At 30.2% G+C, this 27,303-nt stretch overlaps 4 protein-coding genes across 9 annotated transcripts in view; 2 read left to right on the top strand and 2 right to left on the bottom strand.

Annotated features, from left to right (window-relative positions):
* Positions 1–14,967, bottom strand: part of LOC126854691 (serine/threonine-protein kinase tricornered) — a 119,517-nt gene extending 104,550 nt beyond the window's left edge. The window contains exons 1-2 of the mRNA XM_050601658.1: positions 14,418–14,967; positions 9,618–9,748 (exon numbers count right to left, since the gene is read on the bottom strand). Coding sequence (XP_050457615.1) covers positions 9,618–9,748; positions 14,418–14,419 — 133 coding nt within the window. The 5' untranslated portion in view covers positions 14,420–14,967. The remainder of the gene's footprint in view (positions 1–9,617; positions 9,749–14,417) is intronic.
* An 898-nt stretch (positions 14,968–15,865) lies between these two features.
* On the top strand, positions 15,866–17,919 carry LOC126854725 (transcription initiation factor TFIID subunit 11). Of its 5 annotated transcripts, none has more exons than XM_050601720.1 (6): positions 15,866–15,998; positions 16,497–16,647; positions 16,738–17,003; positions 17,086–17,173; positions 17,292–17,388; positions 17,466–17,919. In XM_050601720.1, exons 2-6 carry the CDS (start codon positions 16,504–16,506, stop codon positions 17,597–17,599), a joined length of 729 nt encoding a protein of 242 aa, XP_050457677.1. In that variant the 5' UTR covers positions 15,866–15,998; positions 16,497–16,503; the 3' UTR covers positions 17,600–17,919. The 5 variants fall into 5 exon arrangements, with proteins under 5 accessions (XP_050457677.1, XP_050457681.1, XP_050457680.1 ...); XM_050601724.1 differs by lacking the exon at positions 15,866–15,998 and adding an exon at positions 16,001–16,018; XM_050601723.1 differs by lacking the exon at positions 15,866–15,998 and adding an exon at positions 16,001–16,023.
* A 1,684-nt stretch (positions 17,920–19,603) lies between these two features.
* LOC126854636 (A disintegrin and metalloproteinase with thrombospondin motifs adt-1-like) lies at positions 19,604–22,617 on the top strand. The gene is made up of 4 exons (XM_050601569.1): positions 19,604–19,700; positions 19,955–20,122; positions 20,933–21,115; positions 22,448–22,617. The coding sequence occupies exons 1-4, from the start codon at positions 19,604–19,606 to the stop codon at positions 22,615–22,617; spliced, it is 618 nt and encodes a 205-aa protein (XP_050457526.1).
* Positions 22,618–22,757: 140 nt separating this feature from the next.
* LOC126854729 (biogenesis of lysosome-related organelles complex 1 subunit 4) lies at positions 22,758–24,124 on the bottom strand. 2 transcript variants are annotated; one of them, XM_050601731.1, is made up of 5 exons: positions 23,981–24,124; positions 23,782–23,843; positions 23,623–23,694; positions 23,314–23,535; positions 22,758–23,141 (listed from the first exon to the last, which is right to left on the bottom strand). In XM_050601731.1, exons 3-5 carry the CDS (start codon positions 23,692–23,694, stop codon positions 23,049–23,051), a joined length of 387 nt encoding a protein of 128 aa, XP_050457688.1. In that variant the 5' UTR covers positions 23,782–23,843; positions 23,981–24,124; the 3' UTR covers positions 22,758–23,048. The 2 variants fall into 2 exon arrangements, with proteins under 2 accessions (XP_050457688.1, XP_050457686.1); XM_050601729.1 differs by having other exon boundaries at positions 22,760–23,141; positions 23,782–24,124.
* Positions 24,125–27,303: the final 3,179 nt, after the last annotated feature.

Here is a 27,303-nt window from a genome sequence, read left to right as displayed (position 1 = left end):
CTCTCTAGATTAAGAAGTGGAATCAACAAGGATTATAAAGATATTCTACTGCTCTTTATCTTTTACTTAGCGATGCAATATTTTTCATATAATTAATTTGAGAAAATCTACATATTTTTCTTTAGTAAGAATCATTTTCTCTTTTTCTTTTAATCGTACGATTCCACTCTAAGTTTTAATTTAAATCATCGAGTAAAAGATCTTTCTTTCTCTTTAAGCATATAACATATATTATATATATTATAAGTAATTGCTTTCATCTCTTCTACGTGAAAATGCTGCTTTCACCGCCGTATTCATCAATTTTACGATTATGCCAGAAAATTAGCAACGAAGAAGAGACAGACAATCGATGAGCATGACATAAGCGAAGATTATCTAATAAAATATAGCTAATCGTAAGCCTGACATTATAATGACGACAGAACCATCATAATAAATCGCGAAAGGAAGGGAGGATTCCGAGATTAAATAAGGTTTCTAGTGCTAGATAAAAACGTATATATACATGATTAATAATGCAAAAAATATCATCTTGATTAATTTATACATCTGCGCTTATGTATATAGTAAAAAGTCAATTCCATGAAAACGACTAATTTTAAAAACATAATAATATAAAATGATAAGGAAGAGTTAATTTAGATTTAATTTTTTCAAGTTCTAAAAAGAAAAAGAATTAAAGCTTCCAATTGTTATTGTAAATATCTTTAATTAATATCTTTATTAAATATTTTTATTAATATCTTTAATTAAAAGATAATTTTTATTGAATCATCATATATTGAAAACATTCTTGCAGAAATCAAACAGCCACCGTTAACAAATACATTCATTATATTACGTTACCGTGTATATATAATGTAAATATATAGGAACTTTGCACTAGCATCCAGCTGTCATTAGAATGCACACTTGACCCAGAACACCTACGATAGATCCGCAGGCAGAATTCCATAAGCTTTCGAGAACGCGAAAAACTTTGCGAACAAAAGGGGAAGGGGTACATTTGGCATCGGTTCAAGGGGACGTGACCTAACTAAAATACTGCAGTGCTCCTCTACATATCGCATACTAGGTGGAAATATCACGAAAATAACGCTCAACGAAAAATCGCTGATTTACCGTCAGTTACTCGTGATATCATAAATCTTATTATCGCGTAAACTGTTGCAAGATAAAACGTGACCCGGAGTCATGCAATAGTGACGGAGATCTTCGTCGGATTTTTTTCTATTTCACTTGTTTTAATAGCTTTATTTAATTTTTTCATTAGCTAAAAACTCTTGTTAAATAATACAAAGATTTTTTTTTTAACTTATTCCGTTATATCGCGATACTATATCAAGGTATAACTGCCTGTGTGATATATATCTTAATCGCGTATATTATGTATTCTTCCTGCAATAAATTACGCTTGTTTTACTATTCATGTGTTTCAATTATAAACATTATAATAACGTGCTTCATCTTAATAATGCCTATTAAATGTTAATTTCTTTTCCGTAGTACTTATTAAATAAAACGGTCATTCAAACTTTTTTTTGTGATGCTATCATATTGTAATATGAATATTTAGAATACTATGCAATATCAAACATGAAGATATTTGCAATCACATATTTATACTTACAATCCCATTGTGATCCTAGTAATATAATATGAAAATAATAAAAAATATATAATATATATAGTTTCTTAGTTTTTCCTTAAATTATTAAAATTTTTGTATAATAGAAATGTGACAAAAAACAATTAACAAAATTTATAAAATTATCATATTAATTCAATTAATGAAAATCAATTTTTAATTTTTGTAAAAGAAAATATCAATTATAAATAAAACAAAAAATATATGTATATTACATTTAATTAAAAAAAATCGAGGCTATTTCTAATCGGTCACCTGATAAACTTGACGATATATAACTTCAACTGCATAGGTCAACAACGATATTTAATCTCATGCTACGAGCTTACATTTTCTTAAAATCAATTTTATCATGTTTCGAAATGTATAATGCTAATGTCTACACACGCATAAATTATGTTATGCGAAATAAGATGCAGACCTTATGTCTCTCGTACTATAAATGATCTTTTGAACATAAATGGCAGGAGCTCTAAGTACTAGTTGTCGGGAATGATTCGTTACGTAAGCGCGAGTAGTTAAATACGCGAGAAATTTAGTACACCTGGATGTGACGAGAGAAAGCATCAACGGACCGAAGATTAAGGATTAGTGGGAGCGAAGCTCGCGGATGCGTAATTTTCGCCGCCTCGGTCAGCCGGCGAAAATTAGCGAAGCGATCACGCAAATATGTAGCAAGACAGGATTTCCACTCTGATAACGTGAACACGATGCATCGCGACGGATAACAATGACGAATATAACAATAGCGAGGCGGCATGTAAACCTTGCCTGTTTTCCGGAAACGTGCCATGGGTCAAGTGGCTACGCTTCGTTAATCTCCTCAGCGACAGTGTCTCCTTTCGCAAATAAAAAACAACATTAAGATCAAAATATTTCATTTAACTTTTATACTTTAAAGCAAATTTAACAAAAGAAATTTTAAAATGGTTGGAAATTTAGAGATGTTTATGTAAAGTTATACTCTTATATGCACACGCATATATACACTAAAAGTTTTATTATTTAATGAAGAAGAAAAAATATATATATATAAATAATAATTATTTTTAGAAATGTTAAATTCAAATGACAGATTGCAAGTGTGAAATGGAATTTAAAATCAAAATATCACAAAACTACAAAGTTAAAAAATTCCGTATGATCCTGTACGTAACGTAATACAGTTCGAGTCATATCATTTGCAACATTTTTTAAATCTTGCAATTCAATCTTTAATTCCACTTTGCGTTTGCAATGTACCATCTGATTCGGATTTTATATGCAAAATACCTGTATTATCGGTATCAGCAGTATATGCGGCAACGTAATTGCGTGCAAGTTTAATGTACACGTAATACGATATGAAACTTTGTCAGAATATTATTTACCAAATATGTTTTTACCAAAAAATATTTTTACCAAATCTATTATATAAATATATATTTCATTATTTATCATTAGCTCTATTAATATAAATTTAAGTAAAATTAGATAATGCCATTTCATATTAAACTTAATTAAATGTTATTATTGAAAAAAAATGTAATAGAAACATGAGAGAAATGTTTCATATTTGATGACTATAATATATAAAATATTTCATTAGCGTGGATTTTATAAGCAGATACAGGAACAGAACGGAGACAAGCTTACTTTCGAGAACATTGTAGTTGTGGATTAACACTTCTCTAAATAATAATGTTACAATTTTTCCCTCATCTCTTTTCTCTCGTTCACAATTATTACGACTTTTTTCCTAATAAATCTTCCTCCCCCTTTCCCTCCCTCTCTTATGAAAGTTAATATTTATTATCATAAAGAAAGACAATATTAACTTCCAGATATGCGGTCGTTGATGACTGTTGCTACGAGATTACAACGACCGCATGCCCCGACATTTTTACTGCGATTAGCACACGCGATGTATAATTTTCATCGGAAACGATTCGAGAGCATACGAGTCGTGCCGAAACGAGAGGTCGTTCTCGAATAGACTCGAACGCTTGGAGAGCATATTTCGAAACATCGATTTCCGCGGAACCTCAAAGTACGGTGATGTAATTTGAATGAAGCCTGCCTTGTTCGCCTGTGTGTATCGCACGATTTTCCCGCGGCCGCGAGAAACGTTCCCGAAGAAATATACAAGTGCATCCTCCTTTCGGTTCTTCTTCCTGCGGAAGTAGCGAAAACAATGATCCTTATATAATGCACTCTGTCTCGCGTATGAAACATCGCCGGTACTTTTATCTCTGTTCGTATAAACATATTTATATTTTTTCTTCATCCGCCAAGAAGACGCACGCTGAAAATATCACGATGCGGAAAATACGGAAGAAAAGAAAGTCAAATAATACTCGCGCGACGAAGAATTTTTGACGAAACGTTAATTATACATTCGGCAATTTTTTGTCGTATTTATTTTTATATATAAATATATATTTTATATAAAACATATGCATGCAAAAAAAAAAAAACAAAAATAAAATAATATGCATAACAGTAGCGGAATTCATAATAAATGGGATGAAATGTTATTTATTCTTTTGCTCCATATCTTCCATGATTTTACCTTGCGGTAATGCAAATGATATAAAGCGAGGGTATAATTTTCAACCGGAAAGGATCGCGTATCTACTATCATAATCTACTAATATATAACTGATTGTGAGAGATGCGACACAGTTTCATCCTTCGATCGCATCATCTCGCGATGCTACATATTACTCGGAGAAAGCAAGTCACGGAATATTTGCGCGCATACATATACACGGGCCCAAGATATCGATACTCGCGGATCTATATTTCGCCCCAGATTCGGCTCGGTTACTATGTAAATTGCCGATGCAGGGGAGAGGAGGTCTTGGTATTCTTTTGTTTCTCCTCCACGCGCATTCTACGATAGTTCGCTGAGAGAGATGCCACGTTGATGATAGTGCCAGGTCAGATACGTCGCCTCATTCTCTCGGCCCCAGAAAGGAATTATTGACTATAATGAGAGAAACCGAAAGAGAGAGAAAGAGAGAGAAAGAGAGAGAGAGAGAGAGACAAACGTGAAACAAAGGGAATGCGTCGTTGCGCGCGGAACAGAATTAACAATAAGTAAATAATCGTGCTTCGCGCGATTGCAAGCAGAAAAATGCAGCTCTTGAACTTCTCCATACAAATGTCTTCGATTTTAGAACCTTGAATGTGATAATTGCGGAAGATATATCCTCTTTGATATCGCGCGATAAATGTATATTCATTCCGAAATGAGATGTATTTTAGTATATTTATATTGTATTGAGATCAGTTTTTATTCGCAGATAATTGCAAAATTAAAAGTTTGACTAAACTATAACACTTACATGTTCTAATGCTCAATAAATTTCAAAATGAATTTCTAGCAAAATTAAATTAAATCTTTCACAATTGACTTTTGTAAATTAAAAAAAAAAGGGGCTCTAATATTTATCTAAAAAGTTAATGTATATAATCACGCAGAAAATTTATTAACGTTAGAAATAAGCGATTCAAAGAAGCAGTAAATGTTTTAAAATGCAATATATATTTCAATAATCCCCATCAAGTTATTCGCTGCACAAATTGAGCTGATATACGTATATCCTCAACTAACGGTCTTGAAAATGAAGAACGAATAACGCAAGTAAATGGTAAAACGAAGCAACCCAGAATCGGGCCGATGCAACACGGTCACCATCCATCTCTTCACGGCAAGTTCAATGGTCAACCTCCGACTTGACCTGGTAACGAGTTTCCCGGTACAAAAAGCGTCTCGTTACGAATAACCTTCAAGATTTTTGAGACGGTAGTAAGATCGATCATCTTGGATGTATAAATCATTAGAGTAAATGTGTTTTTAACTAAATTTGCCAATACAACTTAATACAAATATGCATATTAATGATATTATAAATGTCAACATGTTTGATTAAAATATTTTTTCAAACATTATGTAGAGAAACATCTGTTTCTTTACTTTAAAAATTAGCAGAAATAAATCTTTCTTTACTTTAAATTTAAACAACTTGTATGTGTTTATGATTTTAATTAAGATAAATTAATAAATGTATACATTACATATATTTTATATATTCTTAGAAAAAATTATGGTAAAGTTGAATGATAAATTTTTGTTTTATATATAATAATGACGTAATTTAATAAAAACTTTCAATGAATTCACATTGACGGGATATAAAAATTCTATATGCTGATAGAGAGATAGGAAATTCAATAGTAACAGATCCGATTGATTGTGAGTCATATTCAATACCAAGGATAAACCATGATAAGATTAATCTGTTTATCTTTTCTTGCTTCTCCTATTAATAAATTCTAGCGTTGTTTGCAGTTTGCAAAGTGTAAAATGTCATTGCCATATGGCATGTGATAAATTTATCTGTTAAAATAACGAAAATCAGGTGAATAAAAGTATCTTTTGACAAAGAATGATTTGATATCATTGATATATTACTCCAACATATTACAATATGAGAGATAATTTATATATATATATATATATATATATATATATATATATACACATATATTTTTGTAATATTAATTATATATTCATTTATATATCACTAATGTATCATTAACAAATTTTTTTTCATAACAAATTAGTAAAAAAAAATAAAAAAAATATTTTATTTTTGTTTCCAAAAATTATAAAAACTCTTTAATACCTTAATTTTTGTAAATTTTAAAATCAATTTTTCTAAACTGTAGATTATTTTTAATTATCTTTAAAATATTCCCTTTTAAAATCGCTAATTCGATTATAATAATATTCATACTGCAGAGGAAATCAATGCTTTTATTAATATCAATATAATATAAAATAATAATATTTGTTAGCACACATTGTCTTAATGACTTATTATTCGTAGCTTTTTTTTCGATTGATTTAAATATCACGATCTTTCTCTATACAAAGTATTAATTAGTATAATAATTATAATAAGTATAATTAGCAAAAGTATCAATGCTTCATTAAAATTAAAATTAAAGTATCTACAATTCGTGAAGGTGAATGCATTCGAAACATGGTTGCGCTTCGAGAACGGCGTCGCGTCACGTCGCATCGCGTGTGTGGTTCAATGGACCCGCGCTACATAATCGCGGCTTGCGAAATTATGCGTTCTGAGAATGCGGTGCGTGTATACAACGTGACTCGATAAAGATGCATTTAAGACACGGCAACGCCGTGCACCGTTTAGAGCCGCTAAGAGTGCCGCTAAGAGCTGTGCCAAGGGGACCCAGAAGAAAGAGGAGAAACCATTTTCTTCGCTGAATAATTATGACAGTTTGGAGAAAGCGAGGCGCGCCTACGCTACACACAACACTATCTATCGTCGTTCATAGCCGTATCGAGATTATTCGAGTACTCATATTGCCGCGTTTCATCGCAGATTATCTGCGATAACAAGACGCGGATTCAAATCTGCAGCAGCGAAGAAAAAGTGCTATATAATCAGACTTTCCCTGAACGTGAATAATCTGACAACGAATTATTTAATAAAAATAAAAAATGGTAAAAAGAAAAAAGATAACGCGTTTATAATTTAATTTTAACAAATTCCCGATTTTTCGCATACATATATAAGAGTTTCTTACAAAGTCTATCTAAAATTGGTGAGTTAAAAATTTTTTAAATGCTACAAACATATATATGAAAATATATTTTATGCCAATCATCACGTTTTCATGAATGACAAACATACAAACTAAGATTATTCTCATCTCTAGCATTAAAAAAAAGAAATATTTTCTAAAAATTATACTATTGTATAAATTACTATCGAAATGAGTCATAAGAGAAAACACTTTCGTTGCCATTATTAATCAGATGGTTACAAGTTGCATCTACTTTCAGCTTCCGCATTCACACAATGCGAATTTACCGCAGAATCCCTTCGAAATATTTGTTCGCGGTAGGAAAAATCTTTCACGAAGGATATTAGCTTGAGGCTTCTACGTGCTGTGGACATGCACGGTCGAGCACGGTGGCATTGCACGCGTGACGTTACATCGTAGTTAGATAAACCCCATTGAAACTCGACGTGGCCAGACGACAGGACGTTGCAGCGCGTCGCGACTATATACGACCGCAGTAAATAACTTCGTGCGAGCAGCCGACGGTAGATTCAAATTAATTAAGGCAATGACATATCGTGCCGTCGTAACGTGAAGGAAGAAAAAAAGATTACGCAAGACCGAAATTTCAATGACACGCAATACGAGAGCCAAGAAAACTGTTCTACGAAGGAAATAATACGTCTTATCCGCACATTTTTACAGCTTATTTGTAATAAATCATTTTTAATCGTGAAATATGGATCAATTATATAAAGATAAAAAAATTCGAAACATTTAAAATGCTAAATTAAAAAAAAATTTCATTAATTAAATTTTGGTAGAAGAGTATATATAGTGCTAATAACTCGTTAAATTAACGTGATAATTTTGGATTAATCTAATTCCAGCTTGAATCAGTAGACTATAGTTTTTTAATTAAATTACATATATTAATATATTCATCATTAAAATTTATAAAGAATAATAAAGGTAAATTATAGAGAGACAATATAATTCAACATATTAGTTCGTTTTTAATTTTGGCTAAGAATAAATACAGCTTAATTTAATTTAATTTTCTGAATGCGCTTTTTCACGCAAATGTCACATTTTGTACAAAAAGTTCAATTTGACGTAAAGGAACGATGTTTTCGCTCTCCGCGACGAGAAATGACAAAAAGTTCGCTATTGTTAAGAACCGGTTGACCTTTCGACTCCTTTTTCGACTATTCTTCTTTCAAGGCGAAGGCAAATCCGACAATTCTAAACATGTTTCGAACATGCTACGCGGAAGAAAAAGAGAAAAAAAATATGGCGAGGCATTTTGCGTCTGTCCAGCTCGTTACCCTTCCGCGATCGCAATCTATCACGGAACGAAAAGCAAGGGTAAGGCACCGTTTCGCGACGGTCACCGTCGAGAAGAAACGGATGACGATTCTATCGTGTCGCGCTGCGAACTTCCGCGACGGGATGATTAAAGCGATTAATGAGCGAATTCTTTTCGTAATCTCGTGTAAAAACAAAGGCAGATGAGAAAAGCAGATTAATCATAAATAAAACAAAAAATCTAGCGTAAATTTTAAAGATGAGAAAAACGCAATGATTTCTTTTGTTTATAAAATTAAATTCATTTACTTCGATCAAAATATGTCGTTAAAATTTTTATAGAATTTACATTAATTTTCGATGCAATGCAAATATATTTTTTCATTCAGATTATTTTATACAAATTTTGCATAAAACTAAGCCTATAGTATTTATAGAATATGTATTATAAAAAAAATTATACATAAAGTATAAAAAAATATATAAAAAAATAGTTTAAATACTATTAGAATGTTACTATTATGCATTATAATTATTATGTTACTCATAAAATATTTACTTTCCGAGTACATGATAAAAGTTTTCGTTTGAAATAGAAGATGCATTTATATTCTCAGATCCAATTTATTTGCGCGTTGCACAAATAAAGTAATATCGTATAAGATAAAATGCGAGCAATGCTCCGCATAAAAAAAAAAAATGATGGTATAAGGGTCAAAACACATACCGCTATATAGGATAAAAGCGACAAAACACACACTCGAGAACAGCTGCAGAGCAGCAACGTGACTTTCATTCTTTGCGCTTATTCTTATGCAGCACGAGAGCGCTGCACTTGAGAGTGCACGCTGGCGCAAATCGACCAATCCCGACATTACGATTTTTGTTCTTTGTCACATCGTGCTCAAGATACGATCTAAGATCCTTTGGGGAAAATCCAGAAGATACAACGATATCTACGCGCGACTTTTACATGCGTGGAAAATTTTTAAAAATATTCATGTTATATATCAGAAGTGATAAGCGCCGTCACTCTGCGCTACTCTCGATTAAACGATAAATTGTGCAGACTCACCTTCCTGATTGGGATTGTTAGTGTTGGGATGCGACGAAGTCAGGGAAGACGGTGTCTCGTCCTCAGCGACGCCCATCGTCGTAGCTGCCGTTTGCTGATGATGCGTCTCCACTTCCGTCGCCTCTTCACACCTACGCATAAATTATAAGATTTATAATAACGCGGATTTTACACGCGTTTGCACAATCGAGCGATTTTTATCACAAAAAAGAACATTTAATACTTTATATTAAAATCGAAAAAAATACGCTCTTCTATTCGCACAATATAATTTTTTATCGATATTTATCGATAAGCATCGATACATCAGAACAATTTTTTTTAATGCAAATTATTTTTAATGAAATAAACAACACCAATTAGTTATTTCTTCATCATTTTCTACATTATTACATGTAAACTGTGAGTATTATTTAATTTATTTTACATAAGTAATTTTTTTTTCTTTTTTTTCTTAAGATAAGTGTGAAATTATAATATATATCTTTGTTTCTTTCTCTCTCTCTTTTTTGCTCTTTGTTTTTCATGTTGTCCGATATTGTTTCTGAACAGGAAACTTGCTGCATGTACGCGTTTATTATCGTGATAATTATACTTTCGTGCAAGTACGCACGCGGTGCAACGCAATGTAGCGCACACGCAGTGTGTCATGCGTATTGCGGCGGCGGCGGCAACGACGTCGTCATCCGAGCACGGTCCGGACCGCGAAATAGAGACGACGATGCGCAGCTATAACGGTATGTTGACCTCCGAAGCCAATTGCTGCCTTGCTCGGACAACGCACACGGATATCAACGGCATCACTGGCGAATGTGTGCGACGCGCATTGATTTTTCGGACTGGCACCAGTTATGTATTATCGATTAATCGGCGATGCAACGGAAACAGCGTATATTTTTCCGTGATATATTCGATTTTTATGCAAAAAAAAAAAAAACAATATTGAGTAAATCATACATATAATCAGAAAAGATGTCTATGAAAAGCTTCATTGAAGATGTCAGAAGAATTATACATAATTATTTTTATAAAAATATAAAAAACATTTTATTTATTATATATTTCTATTTTATATTTTAAATTTTTGAATTATTTTTAAGAAAAAACATCAAATTAAATATCTTTAATATAATTCGATATTGAAATTTATATAATGCTTTTGTTTTAATTTTATAGAATATTGGAAACATATCCATGACACATGATCTTCATATTGATGTACGAAAAAGATATATCTAATAATATAAATATCCAATATTATATTTTTCTCTTTTCTTCAAAAATATTTTATAATTTATAGTAAAATTGATATTGATATAATAAATGTCGGAATCGAAAGGGCTTAGTATATTGTCATATTTTATAAAAAAAAAAATAAAATTCTATAAAAAAATTCTACAAAGACTTTATCTAGAATAAATTATAAACTTTTTTTTTTGCAAAGATACAGAAACCCTTTTCTTAAGAAGTTAAACTATCATATCATGAAATTTCCCCTTCTCGTTTTCAAGAAATCGACGATGTCTGATGATTCACATTGCGACCTTGTTGCTTAGTGAGCGAAAGTTAAATATAGCTAATAGCTACACAAAAGAATATATTCATTTTGTATGCACCAATCGAACAGCATTTTAAATAGCAGTTCTTTTCGTTGTGAAGAAAAGGTTTCTAAAGAAAATCTGCGAATTTAATATAACATAACATTATTAATATAACATGTTTTGAGAAATTATCAAATCATAATATCAAGTAGTTTTTTAATAGAAAAAATATCAATCTTGATTTAAAAAGTTTTATTTATAATTAATATTTCTAAATAAGAAAAAAAGATTGTAACCACGTGGACATGATTGCAAATTAGAAACAAGGAAATAATTATAATCGAATAATCAATATTATTTTTAATGGAATTCTCTTATCATTTTTCTTATATTCTATACTATTATAATTCGCAACAAAGATGAAATACTTCTTATACGATTTATATACTCAGATCAGACATATGATCGATAAGGGGAAGCAGACGAAGCATAAAGCATGATGGCAAGTCAAAACAAGCTATACGATGCGAATCGAAATCGAAAGTAAGCACTAACCGCGAGACGTGATTATTTCGCTAACAATACGACTGGTGACGTATATGATTTTTTCCTAATAACACTATAAACTACTCTGACACAATAAATCGCATTTCACGTATAATAATGAAAAATTAAATCAAACCAAACTTTCTTTTTCTACTTGATGCTAATATCGATATATATATATGAATATATCATATATATATAACAAATAAATAACTTTAATAATTCAATAAAACTTATTATTTTTCTTATAAACTAAAAACAAAAGTTTTGTTTGCTACAACACGCATGCTCCGAAACTGGAATATCCTTCATATTCGCATTTAAACGACTCGTTCATATTAATGGCTCGTATTACAGTTTGACGAAATCAAACAGTTTGCCCGCAGTGTTAGCGTAGGCATTTCATGTATCTAGAGAACGTAGTTCAACTATAGGAAGCACTTCAGGGGTCAAACTAACCCCGAGCACTGCATATAATTTTCTTATCATGCCTACAATAATACGGTAACGTGACGTGCACGTGTACTTGCGTAATAACGTACTAACGTAACATGCAACGATTACGTGAATTGATTTACCGATCTTTGCATTCTTTTACCTTTTACTCGGCAATACCATAAATATATTTATTTGCCATATCATATTATACGAACAAGAGAGAAAGAGAAAGATACGGAATTATATATTACATTAATTACAGCTTTATAAATCGCACGCTCATAATCTTAAAGTACAAATTGAACAATGCATCGTAGACCAATGTAAAATCCCGCCACCTCTCTGAAAACGCTCGCGAAGAGAGAATTGGCAGAGCGTAGCTGCATAAAACACAGCTCTTTCTCTTTCTCTCACGTTCTTTCTCTGTCGCTCCTTCTTTCTCTCTTTCCCCATCTCGTTTTCTCTTTGACGTCGAGACTCAGGTCGTTTCTCTCCCGGCCAACGACCGTCCACCTTCAGTTTTGTACCCTTCCAGACAGCACGCGCCTTATACGTCGACAGGTAGATACAACGTTTGAGATATATATATATATATATATACGCGTCCAGGGTGGTCCAACAATAAGGACCAAGGCTCGAGCAGAAAACTGTTTTGGTCGACAATATTGTTTAGAGCTTTCGTCCGTCTCTCGAGTTTTTAAAAATCGAAATCGATTAAATAGAATTGAATAAAAATTTAATACATTTATGATGCTACTTTTAGTTGTTTTTTTTTTATTAATAATTAAATTATATATTTCGGAAATTAAATCAGATGAGTTCAAATAAATATTAAAAAATTATATATTTTAGTATATTAGTATTAAAACTACAAAAATTGTGCCAAACTGAGATAATGTGTCTGATTACCTTATTTCCTTAAGATTGTTTCATATATAAATGATTTTTTTTTTAACTCAGTTGTAGTAAATAAATAAATGTAGATGAAATTTTTTATATAAAATTTGATAATCCAATATAAATGAAGAATATTAATTTGTCGTGCTAATTTCTTATGCCAAAATTTTAAGAATAATTGCAAGAAAGTTAAAAATTAAAATCCAATTTAATCAATTTATCTAATCTAAGAGACGAATAAAGACGACTATAGATACATATTTAATATGCTATATAGATCGATAATATACTTTATATTCATCAAATATTTATCTTTAAATGACAACGTATTTCTTCGCGATACTCTCTAGTCTCTATCTGTACCATCATTCATCCGGTTTATCCTTTACATAGGTTTTTTTCTCAATTGACCCCTCCTGTATAATTTTGTACCTTAACTCTTTCTTATTTCTCACATCTTACTCCACTTGCACGCTTCGCGAGAACGAATCGCGATTAGACAAGAAGAAACTGCGGACAGGAAGATGAAGGATACAAAGGGAGGAAGATAGAAATAAGGAGGAGAGCAAGAGGACAAGAGGATGGAGTAGATCGGCCCTTTTGCAAAAAGCGGCGTCCAAAGTGTCGGCCGACCGGTTCCGCGCGCGCATGTACCTGTCACGTATATCCCCTTAAATGCGGCGCTAGAGAAAGAAAGAAGGAAGAAAGACATAGACGTAGACAGAGAAAGGCAGAGAGAACACACATGTGTGTCGAGTACACGAATGGAGCAACGGCGCGCGCACTTACACCGGCGCGCATGCACGCGCGAGCGTAGGCGACGTCGTATACAAGGTGTCCGAGAATCGACGCAGACAGATTTTCTTGAATCTATCAGAGAATTAGCAGTAATAATGAGACATTATCCATCCAATTCACTTTTCTAGACTCTTACTCACGCGAGAGTTTTTACTTGAAAGATTTGATTTATATTGTCAAAATCTCGATCAGTAAAATTTGAGAAGGTTGGTAAATTTTCACCAAGGCAGAATTCGCTTGAAATTTTTCACGAGAAAGGGCCACGCGTATAATCATTCGTCGGACAATTTATCGGGACACCTTATATATGCACATTCACAAAAGGCATATGTATATGTACGTGACATGTATATGTATGTGTAGAGAACCTGCATGCATAGCGAACCGGTTTGTGTTTATAACAATACCGTCGACGAGGCCGCGGCGTAACCGCGCGAAGGTAACCGTCGACGAAGAGCCCTTTCCCCCCCTTCGTAGAGCCATCGCTCGCCATAACCCGTCCATGCTCGCGAGCGAAAGAGACAGAGAAGAGAGAGAGAGAAAGGCTCTTGGTGCATACGACAAAAGCAAATGTACTCACATCTTAATACTCGATCGCGGACCACATTCGTGGACAGAAGAAGAATGCTCCGTGGCTGGATGTAGGTATCGCGATCGCCACCGCCGCCGACGTTCCCGGCTGCTCCGCGCGTATTATCCGCGAGATACGTCACTGTATCGTGATCCGCCCCCTTCCCCCACCGTGTCGACGGGGATATCGTCACTCGCGTGAACGGCCGCCACACAGGTATTGTACTACTACTACTACTTTTACCACACTACTATACGTGCACTCCCGAAACTCGTTCGCTCGGCCAGGTTCGCTACGTCCGCCGTTACGTTACGTTCGTTCGTTCGTTCGGTGGGTTCGTTCGACGGCAACTTCGTTGCGAAGCGCGGAGGTGAAAAACGGCCCGCCCGCCGGCGGGAGCACACGATCGACAATAGACGCGAACGTTCGCGACTCTCCCGTGAAACGCCGTATCGCGCGGATATACGTTTACACAACGCGTTTGCATGCGCGCAAGACACGCAGAACGCCGAAAATCGCGAGCGGAATATTGACAAATAACTCGGCGTCGCGCGGCCGCGACACTCGTCGCCTGTCTGTCTCGCCGCGACTTGCCGACGCCACCGCGCGGCCGCTCTCGTAACTAATAACCGACCGTTACAGCCGGTCGGCCATGTTCCGTCCTCGAGGAAATATTATGAAAGATTCTCCGCACGGAGAAAGAGTCTTGCGATTATCTAGCGGGCGCTAAACGGATCAGACAGCCAGGGATATATGGAAGAATTTGATATGGTTGATAGTCGATAACTTCGTGATGTAACAAGCATGCTTATATATTAGAACTCGACTCAGTTATTTAGAGAGAGACATAACGCGAAAAAAAATATGAATTTGATACACATATTATACTAATTGAAATGATCATGTAATGTTATTTAATTTATTCACTGTTATGTGAGGCGATGTCAGAAATAAATAGAAAAAGTATATATATGTTGCAAGAAAGTATAGCGTCTAAATAATATATGTAGATAAAAAAACAAATATAGAGGGAGAGAGAGAAAAAGAGAGAGAGAGAGAGAGAGAGAGAGATAGCAATATATGTATAAATTCATTTCTCACCTTATTAATTAAATTAATATGCATACATAAAAAAATTAATACAACTGCGACTCTCGCATTTCATTTTTCAGTGATGTGTGAGTGCAAAAAATAATAACGACGCTAATTATTAGATCGAGGGGATATATATATACCTGAATCGTGCAATTATATATATATTTCGGTAAGAACATCAAAAAGAATAAAAGCAATGAAATATACAACGCGATATACATACACGTATACAATACGTTTAATAATTTTATAACGTATATATCCGTTATTTTGTGCAATATATTTGCGAAACTATTCGCGCGCGAGATTTTTTCGTAAAATCTACCTTCGATTGCCAGGATGTGTTCCGGACTGATCGCAGTTCGAGATTTATCGAAGAAACGATTCTCGAAGGAAATCTTTGCTCCGATTGGTCCATCAAACATCAAGAATCGAACATGAGGGCGAATCAAGTTCAACAATCGAAACAACAATCTATATTCTATACAGTCGATGGTAGTAACTGTCCGTATTGTGTACTGTTATGTATTGTGTTGTTGATATATTGTTTCCCACTAAAAAATATATCATAACATTATTAATATTAATGATAGAAAGATCATTTTATTATCTCAGTGAATAGTAAATTAGTGAATACAGCAATAAAATTTTGAGTTTTTATTACGTTTAATGTAAATATTAAATATTAACCTAAAATCAGTATAGGAGTAATTTATTTCGTTACCGATTCTTTCTAAATAATTTCTAAAGTATTTATGCTTATGTTTTCTTACTATTGTAATATATAATATTAAATTGCGAAATATATGTTTCATATTAAGAATATTGAGATTTAAGATTTTAAATAGAGAAAAAAATATATTAAAATACTATATATAATATTGTTGATTAATAACATATCATGTATTTATTAACATGTTTTTTATATGTGTAAATATATGTATTTGATACATGCACTAGTATATTCCTAATATATATATTTTTTTAAACCAGATAAATAATGGATAACATTTTTGGGAAAGAAGATTCTGGTGATGAAAGTGAACATAATGACATTGAAGACAAAGATGATAAAAATAGTCTTTTACAAAATTCAGGATCTAAAGATATCGAAGTTATGGATATTGATAGTGCACAAGTCAAAGTATAAACATTATTTAAAAAATTGAATCTCTGTGATAATTGTATATATTTCTTAAATGCATTTTAAATAGATTGATTTTATATATTATAGATAGAATCCGATGCAATGAGTTCTCAGTCACAATCGGATACAGAAGAGAATGAAAATACAGGATCAAATTCTATGTACCCAATTGTGGCGGAACAAATGGAAGTTGAAAATCAGAAACTTAATATAAAGGAAGAACAAATTGCAGAAGATATATTTGGTAATGACATCATGTTACCTCGTGCAAATCCAGTTAATACGAAAGAAAGAAGGGAAAGTAAAGAGAAAAGCAAGAAAGAATTAGAGGAAGAAGAACGAGAAAAAATGCAGTATGTATATGATATTGATAAATTTATATTTTATAAGTATGTTATCTGGAAAATATATTAATCACAACAATTTCATTTTTAGGGTATTAGTATCCAATTTTACTGAAGATCAGTTGGACAGATATGAGATGTATAGACGATCAGCATTCCCTAAAGCAGCTATAAAAAGAGTATTGCACTTTTAGTTTTATATTAGTTATTATTTAAAATAATTATTATCTGTTTTTAGAAAATATATATATATATATATATATATATATTCTGATAATAAATATCTTTTTCTTTCAGATTATGCAAACTATAACAGGCTGTTCAGTATCTCAGAATGTTGTCATAGCTATGTCAGGAATCGCCAAAGTATTTGTTGGCGAAATTGTTGAAGAAGGTACGAATTTTCTCATGTAAAATATATCTCTCATTTAATTATTAGAATTTGATACTAAATTATTTTTATAAGCACAGCTTTGGATGTTATGGAGGCTCAGAATGAAACTGGCCCATTACAACCAAAACATCTGAGAGAAGCTGTTCGCAGATTAAGGCTGCAAGGTCAAATACCGAATGGCCGGGCGCATAAAGCTTTCTTTAGGCTATAATTACTTTATGATATATTAGTACAATGTTTCTTATTGATAGATGTCTGTCAATATTAAAATTTGTAAATATGTACAAAATATATAATTCATGAATCAAAATCAGATTTTTTGCATATCTTTGCATAATTAATATTTGTTTTTAGATTCAAAAGGTACTGTTTGCATATTCTCGACTAGTATGTTAAATTTATTAAGATTTTAGGTATATATATTTTACTAACAACTTAATTTATGCTTTTTTTAAATTAGAATATAAACCAAATGTAGTTAAGTTAAATATTTTTATATTATTAACAAATCTTTTTGATATATAATTAGAAATTGGAAATACAATTATGAATTGTTAAAGTGTATATATAAAATAGATAATAGCAAAATATTAATTGTATATATGTATGTCTAACATATATAATATATATATATACAAATTCATATTTTAAGATTTTTATAAGGAAATACATGTATATGATATGATATTCTGATAATTTTTATTTAAATATTAAATAATAATGAATTACTTGCAGAAATGTGTTTGCAAGTATGTGTTGCAAAATTGCTTGCACATTTTATAATTTTTATAATATACTTTTCAGTAGAAATTGATGTAATATTTTATACTTTTGTTGCTATTGTATATGTTTTTTATGACAAAAATTGTTAATATGCTATATTATGTAAGTTTTATTAATTTAAATATTCAGATTTAATTATCATGATTTTATTAATTAACGAAATATTTTCGCACGATTACAGACACATAAAAATCAATGATAAAACTTTGCTAATGAAAAATCTTAGAGAAAATATGTACTTTCTTAAAATTATAGAAACAATTGCAATTGTTTATGTAAAAATACTGATCACCATATGATTTTGAAAATGTAATTAAAAATATTATTTTGAATACTGATTAAATTATAATACATCAGTGACGAAGCTTGAACAATCTAAAAATTTTTTAAAGTAAAAACAGGAAAAAGAAGAATATATAGTGTTATGCGAAAATGCTTTTATTTATAACAGTCAATATTTTTCATCGTATTCGCAAAAATATTTATTTATTTAACCGCTCTGATGTTGTTTGATGAAAAAAGATAGAGGCGCGAATCAATATTATCAAGACTTCGCATACTGTGAACTTAGGCAAAATTTTGTCATCGATTCTTATATGTATATATGTATTGGTAATCGTGCGGGAATTTTTTTCATCCAATATATGATATGCAAGTATTATTTACATCAATATTACTGTATAATATTTATTTTGGATGCATGATTTATGAAGTATTCACATTTCCAAAACTTTATACCGTGAAGACATTTGCGATTAGCGCGCCAACAAAAGACGTAATTTTATTACTTGCTGATTTAAATAATGAATCCCGAAGGTAAAATTGCGAGGTTATACGTCATTGAAAAACTATTATGTATTACGATATGCAAAACGTTATTGTAATAAACTTGTAAATTTCTTTATTTTTCTATGGATGATTGCAAAATACGAATATCATCTCGTCGTTTTACATACCGCAAGAAATTTTTCAATTTCTTGGTCATGTCATAAAAGAGGAATAAATATTCTCATCTCAGCGTAGAACACTTGTCAATAATTTATTCAATAGTTCAATATATTTCAGCAATGAAAGAAGTTATTATTTTGACATTTATTCGCGATTGTGTCATCGTCCCATTGAATTTACGGCAAATAACTCTGAACAGGTTCGCGAAAAGTGCAAATTTACGCGCGTATATTATTTTAATTCAATTTTAAGACAGAGATTTCGATTTCTAAGTACATTTTATATTACAAATGTATATTTTTCATGCTAATATTTCATCCTTTAGACAAAAATCAAAAAGTTAATGCGATATTATTGCAAAAATGCAAAGAGAGATTCGCGTCTGTGCTTTCGCACGAGCACTAATAGAATTCACCAGCGAAAGTTGCTCGGTTACGACCGGAATTTTTGTGCACGTCCCATGAGACATCGTAAATTTAACGAGATGCAACGAGACATTATCGCGGCAACAAAATCGCGATTAACGCAGAGGAAACACGACATTATCGCAAGAGATATCAAACCGACTGATGAAGATGCAGGTGAAATAAGACACATTGACTTAAGCGAAGAACATACACTGAAAAAAGTGATCAAATTGAAATGAGCAAAGAAATTTATTTTGGCGAAATCGAATATATACTGATGTTTAAAACTTTATATCTTTGGAAGATGAATACTAATCGATTCGTATTTTAATTCATCGTTTTCTTTGCAGCGTTTGCATATATGAAATCGAAGTAAGGCAATGCTAAAAATAACAAATTCTACTTTTTCTCATTTTTTTTCAATGCAGATTCGGAAGCGTGGGATGATTGGAGTAATTGGAGCGCATGTAGCGTAACTTGTGGACAAGGACGACAAGTTCGTTGGCGTCATTGTTTATCTCAAGATTGCATCAAACGTCTCAAAAAGGCGCAATTGAAAAGTTGTCGTCTCAAAGATTGCAACAAAAATTTTCTCGGTTGGTTCGGAATCAAATCTTGATCTGCATAAAGGTGAATAATAAAATATTTTGTCAACATATATGCGTTATACAAAAAGTATATTTTAATGATCTTGAAAATGTACGGATAAAAATTCTCATGTTGGAAGCTAATCTCATGTTATTGCCAATTTATATATTTTCATTTATTTTTAAAAAATTAAATTGCATTTATGGAAATTTAAATATTTATTTGCAAAGCAAAATTAAAAGTTGTATATATATATATATATATATATATATATATATATATATACATATTAGTATTTTAAATGTATAGTTATAAAAAATTTTAATACTATATTAAAAATTGAATATATATATATATATATATATATATATATATATATATATATATATATTAGATTAATAAAATATTGAGGAAGAAAGAGAGAAAAAGAGAATCTCTCACCTAATATGCGACTATATTTTATAACAATAGTATATATGTATAATAGCTTTCTCCCTCTCTCTCTCTCTCTCTCTCTTTCTCTCTCTCTCTCTCTCTCTCTTCCCTCCCTCAATAGCCTTTTATTTGTTGAAAACTTCAGATTATTATGTACGGATTAAATAAAATGATATAGAGCAAACTTTGGTGTGATAATTTTATACACAATAAAATTGATAATACGAAAAGTTATATCAATATGAATAGAATTCAGTTAATTTCAGTTCATTTTATTATATTCTTGTTTTTTATGGGTGATTGCTAACAAAAAAAATATACTTATATCTTGAAGAGATATATTTCGTTGTCACTCTTTTATAAAGAAAGGTCTTCAATTTTAGCGTTCAAGGAAGCCACTCTGGAAAATGACAAAATATCGTCAAATATTAATCCAACTCTTTTAGAAAATGGTATCAAAAACAAACTGGAGGTAAAATTGAATAGACTCCGACGTAAAAACTATAATACAGATCGCCGTACCAACGATGAAAATGACAACATTGGGAAACAGATAAAACGAGCAGGTAAATGATTTCGATTGTATACCAGTATACCTATAAAATTGTATATATATATATCGAGAGAAAAAAAAATATAATTAATAAATATATATAATATGTATAATTACAAATAAGAATGTATTATATGCATCATAGGAAAAATGCTTATATAAATGAAGTAAAGTGTTACTGATCTATACATGTATATTTATCAACATAAAAATTTTATAATACGAGAGAAAGAGAGAAGTATGCATATTTCTCTCTAATAGACAGATTTAAATACTATAAATAATATAATAGTTCATACAATTTTCACTATATATTACAAATTTTAACTATATAACATACAATTAACTATATGTTACAAATACAAGATTTTATTGTAACATTACTATATTAATTTACCCCGATTGATATTTTGTTCTTACGTTTCACGTCGTGATTACGTAATATCAAACAAATTACGGAATAGCATGATTATACTCAAAGCGTGATACCTCTATATGTGAGAGATTGTAATTTGATTGCGATTATATATTACTTCGAATATTACTTCACATGCATTTCCTGCATGAAACATAGACAAATAAATAAGAGTAGGTGTGAAGTCAAAGAATCGCAATCACTCGGCGAGCATGGCCGAGATCTTTCTCCAAGACCGGTTCGAAATTTATCATTTCGCAATATTCACGATTATTAAATGCATATAAACACTTGGACAGGTTAGAAATTTCTGTGGTCTTTTCAGCCGAAGCGTTTTTTCCTTTTTGCAATTTTTATATATAGAAATTCTTGCCGATATTAACAGCAAAGTTCTTTTATCTTACTCATAATTTTTTTCGCTTTTTTCTGTATACATCTACTTTTAAGAAGGCTGTACTTATTCGATCATAGTCTCTAGTCGGCAAAATTTGATTTGACCCATATTGGAAGATAACTGGTGAAAGGATGTTTCATATAACCATAAAGTTTGAAGTGAATGTAAAAATTTCCATAGCAAGCGTTTGGTTGCAATGTTTTCTTTTAATTTTTAACCTAGCTCTCCCATTGGAGAACAAATGAGTGAAAGTTATCGCCATGAAGATGGGATAGTGAAAACTTCCATAAGCTGCTCGCGATTAAAATATTTCTCCTTAAAAATAAAAACAAAGAAAATTTTATAAATTAAAAACTTTATAATATTAATTTTCTCTAATCGCATTTTGTATAGAAAAAGTTATAAAGTTGTTTTATTAATTTATAACTTATGTACCTGTGTATAAAAAGATTATATTTCATTTAGTTATTAGATTTTGATTTGATCCATATATATTATATAAATGAAACTATAACTGTGAAAAATTATGTCGACAGGAAAAAACTATAGAAAACCGAAAATATGGGATCAATGGGGCAATTGGTCCACATGCAGCGTCACTTGTGGGATAGGAAAAATTATGAGATGGAGGCATTGCATAAGTGGAAGTTGTTCTATAGGAGAAAAGAAAGCTCAATTAAAAACTTGCACTTCTGCAGCATGTTAAAATATTCTGCATAGAGAGAGAGAGACAATATAGGCTTACAAAATGGGATAATATACTATATAATAATATTATCAATAAGAACAAATGTATTCTTATTTTTAGAGACTGCATATTCTTATTTCTGAAAACTGCAAATTGTATATAATATTTTACACTTTATATAGAGTATAACAGAATTGAAATGCATTTTTGGAAATTTGGAAGACGAGAAATTAAATAATCTTTTTATAACATCTTTCTGCAATTTAGAAATATAAAAAAACGAAATAGTCATTGTATAAATAATGATTACATTGGTGAAAAACTGACATGCCTAAAATCTTATGAACTAAATGGCTTTAGTTTATTTTCTCAGTTAATTTAAACTAGCAGATATGATTTAGGTTTTTCATATATATATATATATATATATATATATATATATATATTTTTTATTCTCTTTGAAAATAGTCATCAGACCTGTAAATTACTGGCGATTTATACATTGGCACCGTACTTAACACTATAGGTTCTTGAGTTTTTTTCTGAAATATTAAAAAAACAAATCAAATTCAAGTTTTTACTTTAAGAATTTTTGCATAATTTTAATATGTGAGAGAAGTATATAGTAAGTTTTATGTGTGTAAAGTATATAATTCAATTTTTTAATAATTTAAAATACATTATACAAAGAAATATTCTCCAAGTTATACTTACAAAAAATGATAAAGGATTTAATATCCCAAATAATCTATCTGATACCCCTAATTCAGCTTCTGCCTTGTCTACAGCAGTTTCTAATAAGCTTAAATTCATATTGGCCATTGCGACAACATGCTCCAATGCATCTATTCTTTTACAAAGACTCGTCATACCATCTTTTATATATTGTAATTTTGGAAGATGCTGCTGTATGCATTCTGCACTGCCATTTTCCACCTTACAAAACAATATATTTAAAATATAGATTAATATTAAGTAAGATAAATAATAAATTGCTTGTATTCTATCTGGATTCTCGCTAACCATTGTAACAATTGATTGAAATTCCTCTAATCGTATTAATGTATCTTCGACAATGTCACGGAAATGTTTCATCTGCAAGAACATGTATTTAATTAAAATTAATCAACAGAAAGAGAATTATTATATATTTAAATAATAAGAAACAGATGATACACTCACCTGATTGTCCCAATCCACTTTGGCATAATTCGCATAATCTTTAACCAATTGTTCGGTTAATTCTGTTGTATGGGAAGATGACATTTTACTAATAATATGCAGTAATTAAATGCACAACCAAATATATATGTGTGTATTATTATAGGTTAAAAATATGTTTAGAACGTATATATAAAATGCCTTTTTATTATTTACAAACATTAAGCATCTCCCGATAACTCTGACATCTGAGATCCAGATAAGTAATATATTAAAATTAAATCGTGATTGGCGGCAATTCATTCATCTGAAAACGTACATATTTTTCCTTTCTGTCATCGCAGCCACATAAACGTAATATACTGCGTGTGCGTCGTTATAAAGATTCATTGAGCGCGAAATTTTAAATTTATTGTATATGCGAAGAATTTACAATGTCTTAAAGCTAAAATGTATAAATACTTAAAACGTATGTACATGAATAATGTGTACAACATTATTATATATATATATATATATATATATATATATATATATATATATATATAATATTTAGAAATCACGCATATAAATTTATATTGTTATAATAATAAATTTTTACAATTATACAATTATACAATTACAATAACATTTGTAAACTTAATATTTTATGTGATATTAAGACACACACACACATACATGTTAGATTCTGTTAGATTTATTTAGAATTAATTAGATACATAATCTTTATATTTTTACATAATATGACGCACTTGCTCAAAGCAAAAAGTGCAACAAGTGCGTTATTATATTAATTATGTTTTGCTTTAGAATGCAAAATCTATTTTATATGCATAAGCACTTAATTTGAGTATCATTGAAATAGCAAAAGTAATCGTTGATTTTAATGTAATATGACATCAAAATAATATCAAAAGAACTAATTTTGCTATCTGGAGATATAATAAAACATTCAACAACTATTGTGCAAAATAATTTTTTGATATCACATGATATCACATTGTATGTACGAATAGTATACAAGAGGAATACAAAGGATCTAAATTCTTGATTGCTGTGACACATTGGCAGAAGTGGTATTATTTTTTTTTTTTAGTTTTATCAATTATTAGTTTAATCAACTATTACGCAGAGAATACCAATGAAAGTCAAGATCTCTGTTAAGCAGGAATCAAAAAAATAATTAAGCAAAAAGTTATATTAAGACGTAATTCAGATCTTGTTCATAGTTTATTTTTTAGTTCAAAGTTTATAGCTCAAAATTTATATTTGTTATTTATAATAATATATTGTTTTGGCGTAAGAGACGATACTACGAAATATTGAAAAATGATTAGAATTTTGATAAAATGTACTATTTAATGTAATTATTATGTTAATTAATGCTCTCTATTAACAATTTAAAAGCGCTATGTAGATAGCATACAGACTGAGTTATATAATCTTAGATTTAACGTAGCTATTACTTATTCTGGCAAAAGTTGATTATGTATATTTTTGGAATAAGGCTAATAGATATGTTTATTTATTTAATTCAGCTTGTAATGTTTATAATTTCGAATATGAAGCCAATTGTATTTCGTCGATTGTATCGCAAATGCGTAGTAAACCTCATTCTTAACAAATCAATTTCCAGCATGTACTATGCTATATATATCTTATTTTTTATATTCTTGAAGAGTAAATATATTAAGGGTAATAATATAACATCCAGCTTGCATTACAATTTTCAGAATGCAGAGATTTATTTCGTAAGTATTCGTAAGTATTATATAATGCTTTATGCGCATTGCAATAGAATCGACATGCGTTTCTTGAATTATTTATTTATTATTATTATTTCTTGAATTATTATTTATTATTATAAGTCGATACGAACACTGAAACGGTTTGACAACGATCAATTAACGAATTATATAATTATTGTTTAGTCACATATGCATGTACACATATGCATTTTCGAAATTTGCACTCAACGTGATGCAATCTGTGAAAGTGCAATCTTAATCCTCACTTTTTCACGTTTGCTGAACTAGTAAAATTTCTTTGAGTAATTTTAATTATTATGCTAAAACTGAATACCGTGTGTATCTATAGATAGTAAAATCGTGAAAGGTTTCTCGTTAGACTTGCATCGTAGCTATTCTTTGCACATTCTCTTATGTCGAGTTCTCTTAAAAAGAAGTAAGTTTCCATTTAAAGAAGTGGGTCTATCAATCCAATATCCGCTTCCTTTCTATTAACTTCTTGACATACAAAAAAATTTTTCTTTTATAATTGTAATTTAAAATATGTATATTATTTTTGTTGTATTTATGTGAAAAACATCAACTAATGAGATAGGAATAAAATTTTCTAAAATTCTCTCTTAAAATAATTTAAAGTGTGTACATGTATATCAGGAAAACTGCAAGAGTCACATATTAAAAAGAAAAAAGAAATTATATATATCAATATGATTATGTTTAAGAGTTTTTAAAAAATTTTTTGATTGCATAATTTTAAGATCTAAATTAAAAAGAAACACTGAGAGGAATTATTGTGTATGTTTATATACACACTTATAATGTATATATATTTATAATGTATATTACATAGCGTACATATTTTATTACTCTAAAATTTCTTATATGTATTTTTTATTTGTGTGTATGTATTATGTTTATTTATATAATTGAATATATCACGTAAAAAAAGTTTATATAATAATGTTAAATAATATATATTAAAAAATTCGATTAAGTAAATGCAATAGAAAATTAAATTTTAAATGAACTTTGAGTTTTCACAATGTAACAATAAAGCATTGCATCGTCACTTATGCTTTAATCTAATTTTTTCTTCATAATATACTTTGTTAGTCTTATGTATATGTGTGCCTTATTTAATAATACGTTTCATATAGCCTTATATCTTTAACCTTAAGTTTTATGTAGATTTGATTATTAAACTAACACTAAGTATACGCAATTGCAACAAGTAAAATATGCATGTCATGATAATTTTCATCAATTAAATTATTTCTTGCATAGATGTTACTATTAATATTATTGTTTTTTGAATCATCGTGCTAATGGCTTTGATATTAATCTTAGTAATGACAAAGTACGACAAATATATTATATAAAGCGCTAATGGACATCCTTGTAATTTTTGCTTCCTTGGACATTTTTTTGTTTTATTGCTTGTTATTATACTTTCTCTTCTTGTGACATTTGATCTGCGAATGAATTATTAGATCATGTGTTTGTGTATATGAATTTAATAATTAGAATTAATTACACAATTAAAAAAAATAATAGTATAGAAAATCATAGAAGAAAACATTATATCTTAATAATTATTTTAATAGTTATTTGAATAATTAGTTTATGTTATCAATTTTTGGATATTCAATACGAATTTTTTATCTTTGACATTCTTGGATCATTATATTTTGATACAAAGTCAAACAAGTACATGCATAATTTGTAAATAATATAAAGATAAACATATCATGTATTTTGTTTATCATAAATGTCTTAATTATGTTTATTACAGAAC

This window comes from Cataglyphis hispanica, chromosome 14 (genome assembly GCF_021464435.1).
Source record: "Cataglyphis hispanica isolate Lineage 1 chromosome 14, ULB_Chis1_1.0, whole genome shotgun sequence".
NCBI classification, from domain to species: domain Eukaryota; kingdom Metazoa; phylum Arthropoda; class Insecta; order Hymenoptera; family Formicidae; genus Cataglyphis; species Cataglyphis hispanica.
Note: the sequence above shows the minus strand (reverse complement) of the source record. Positions and strands in the feature narration are given on the sequence as shown.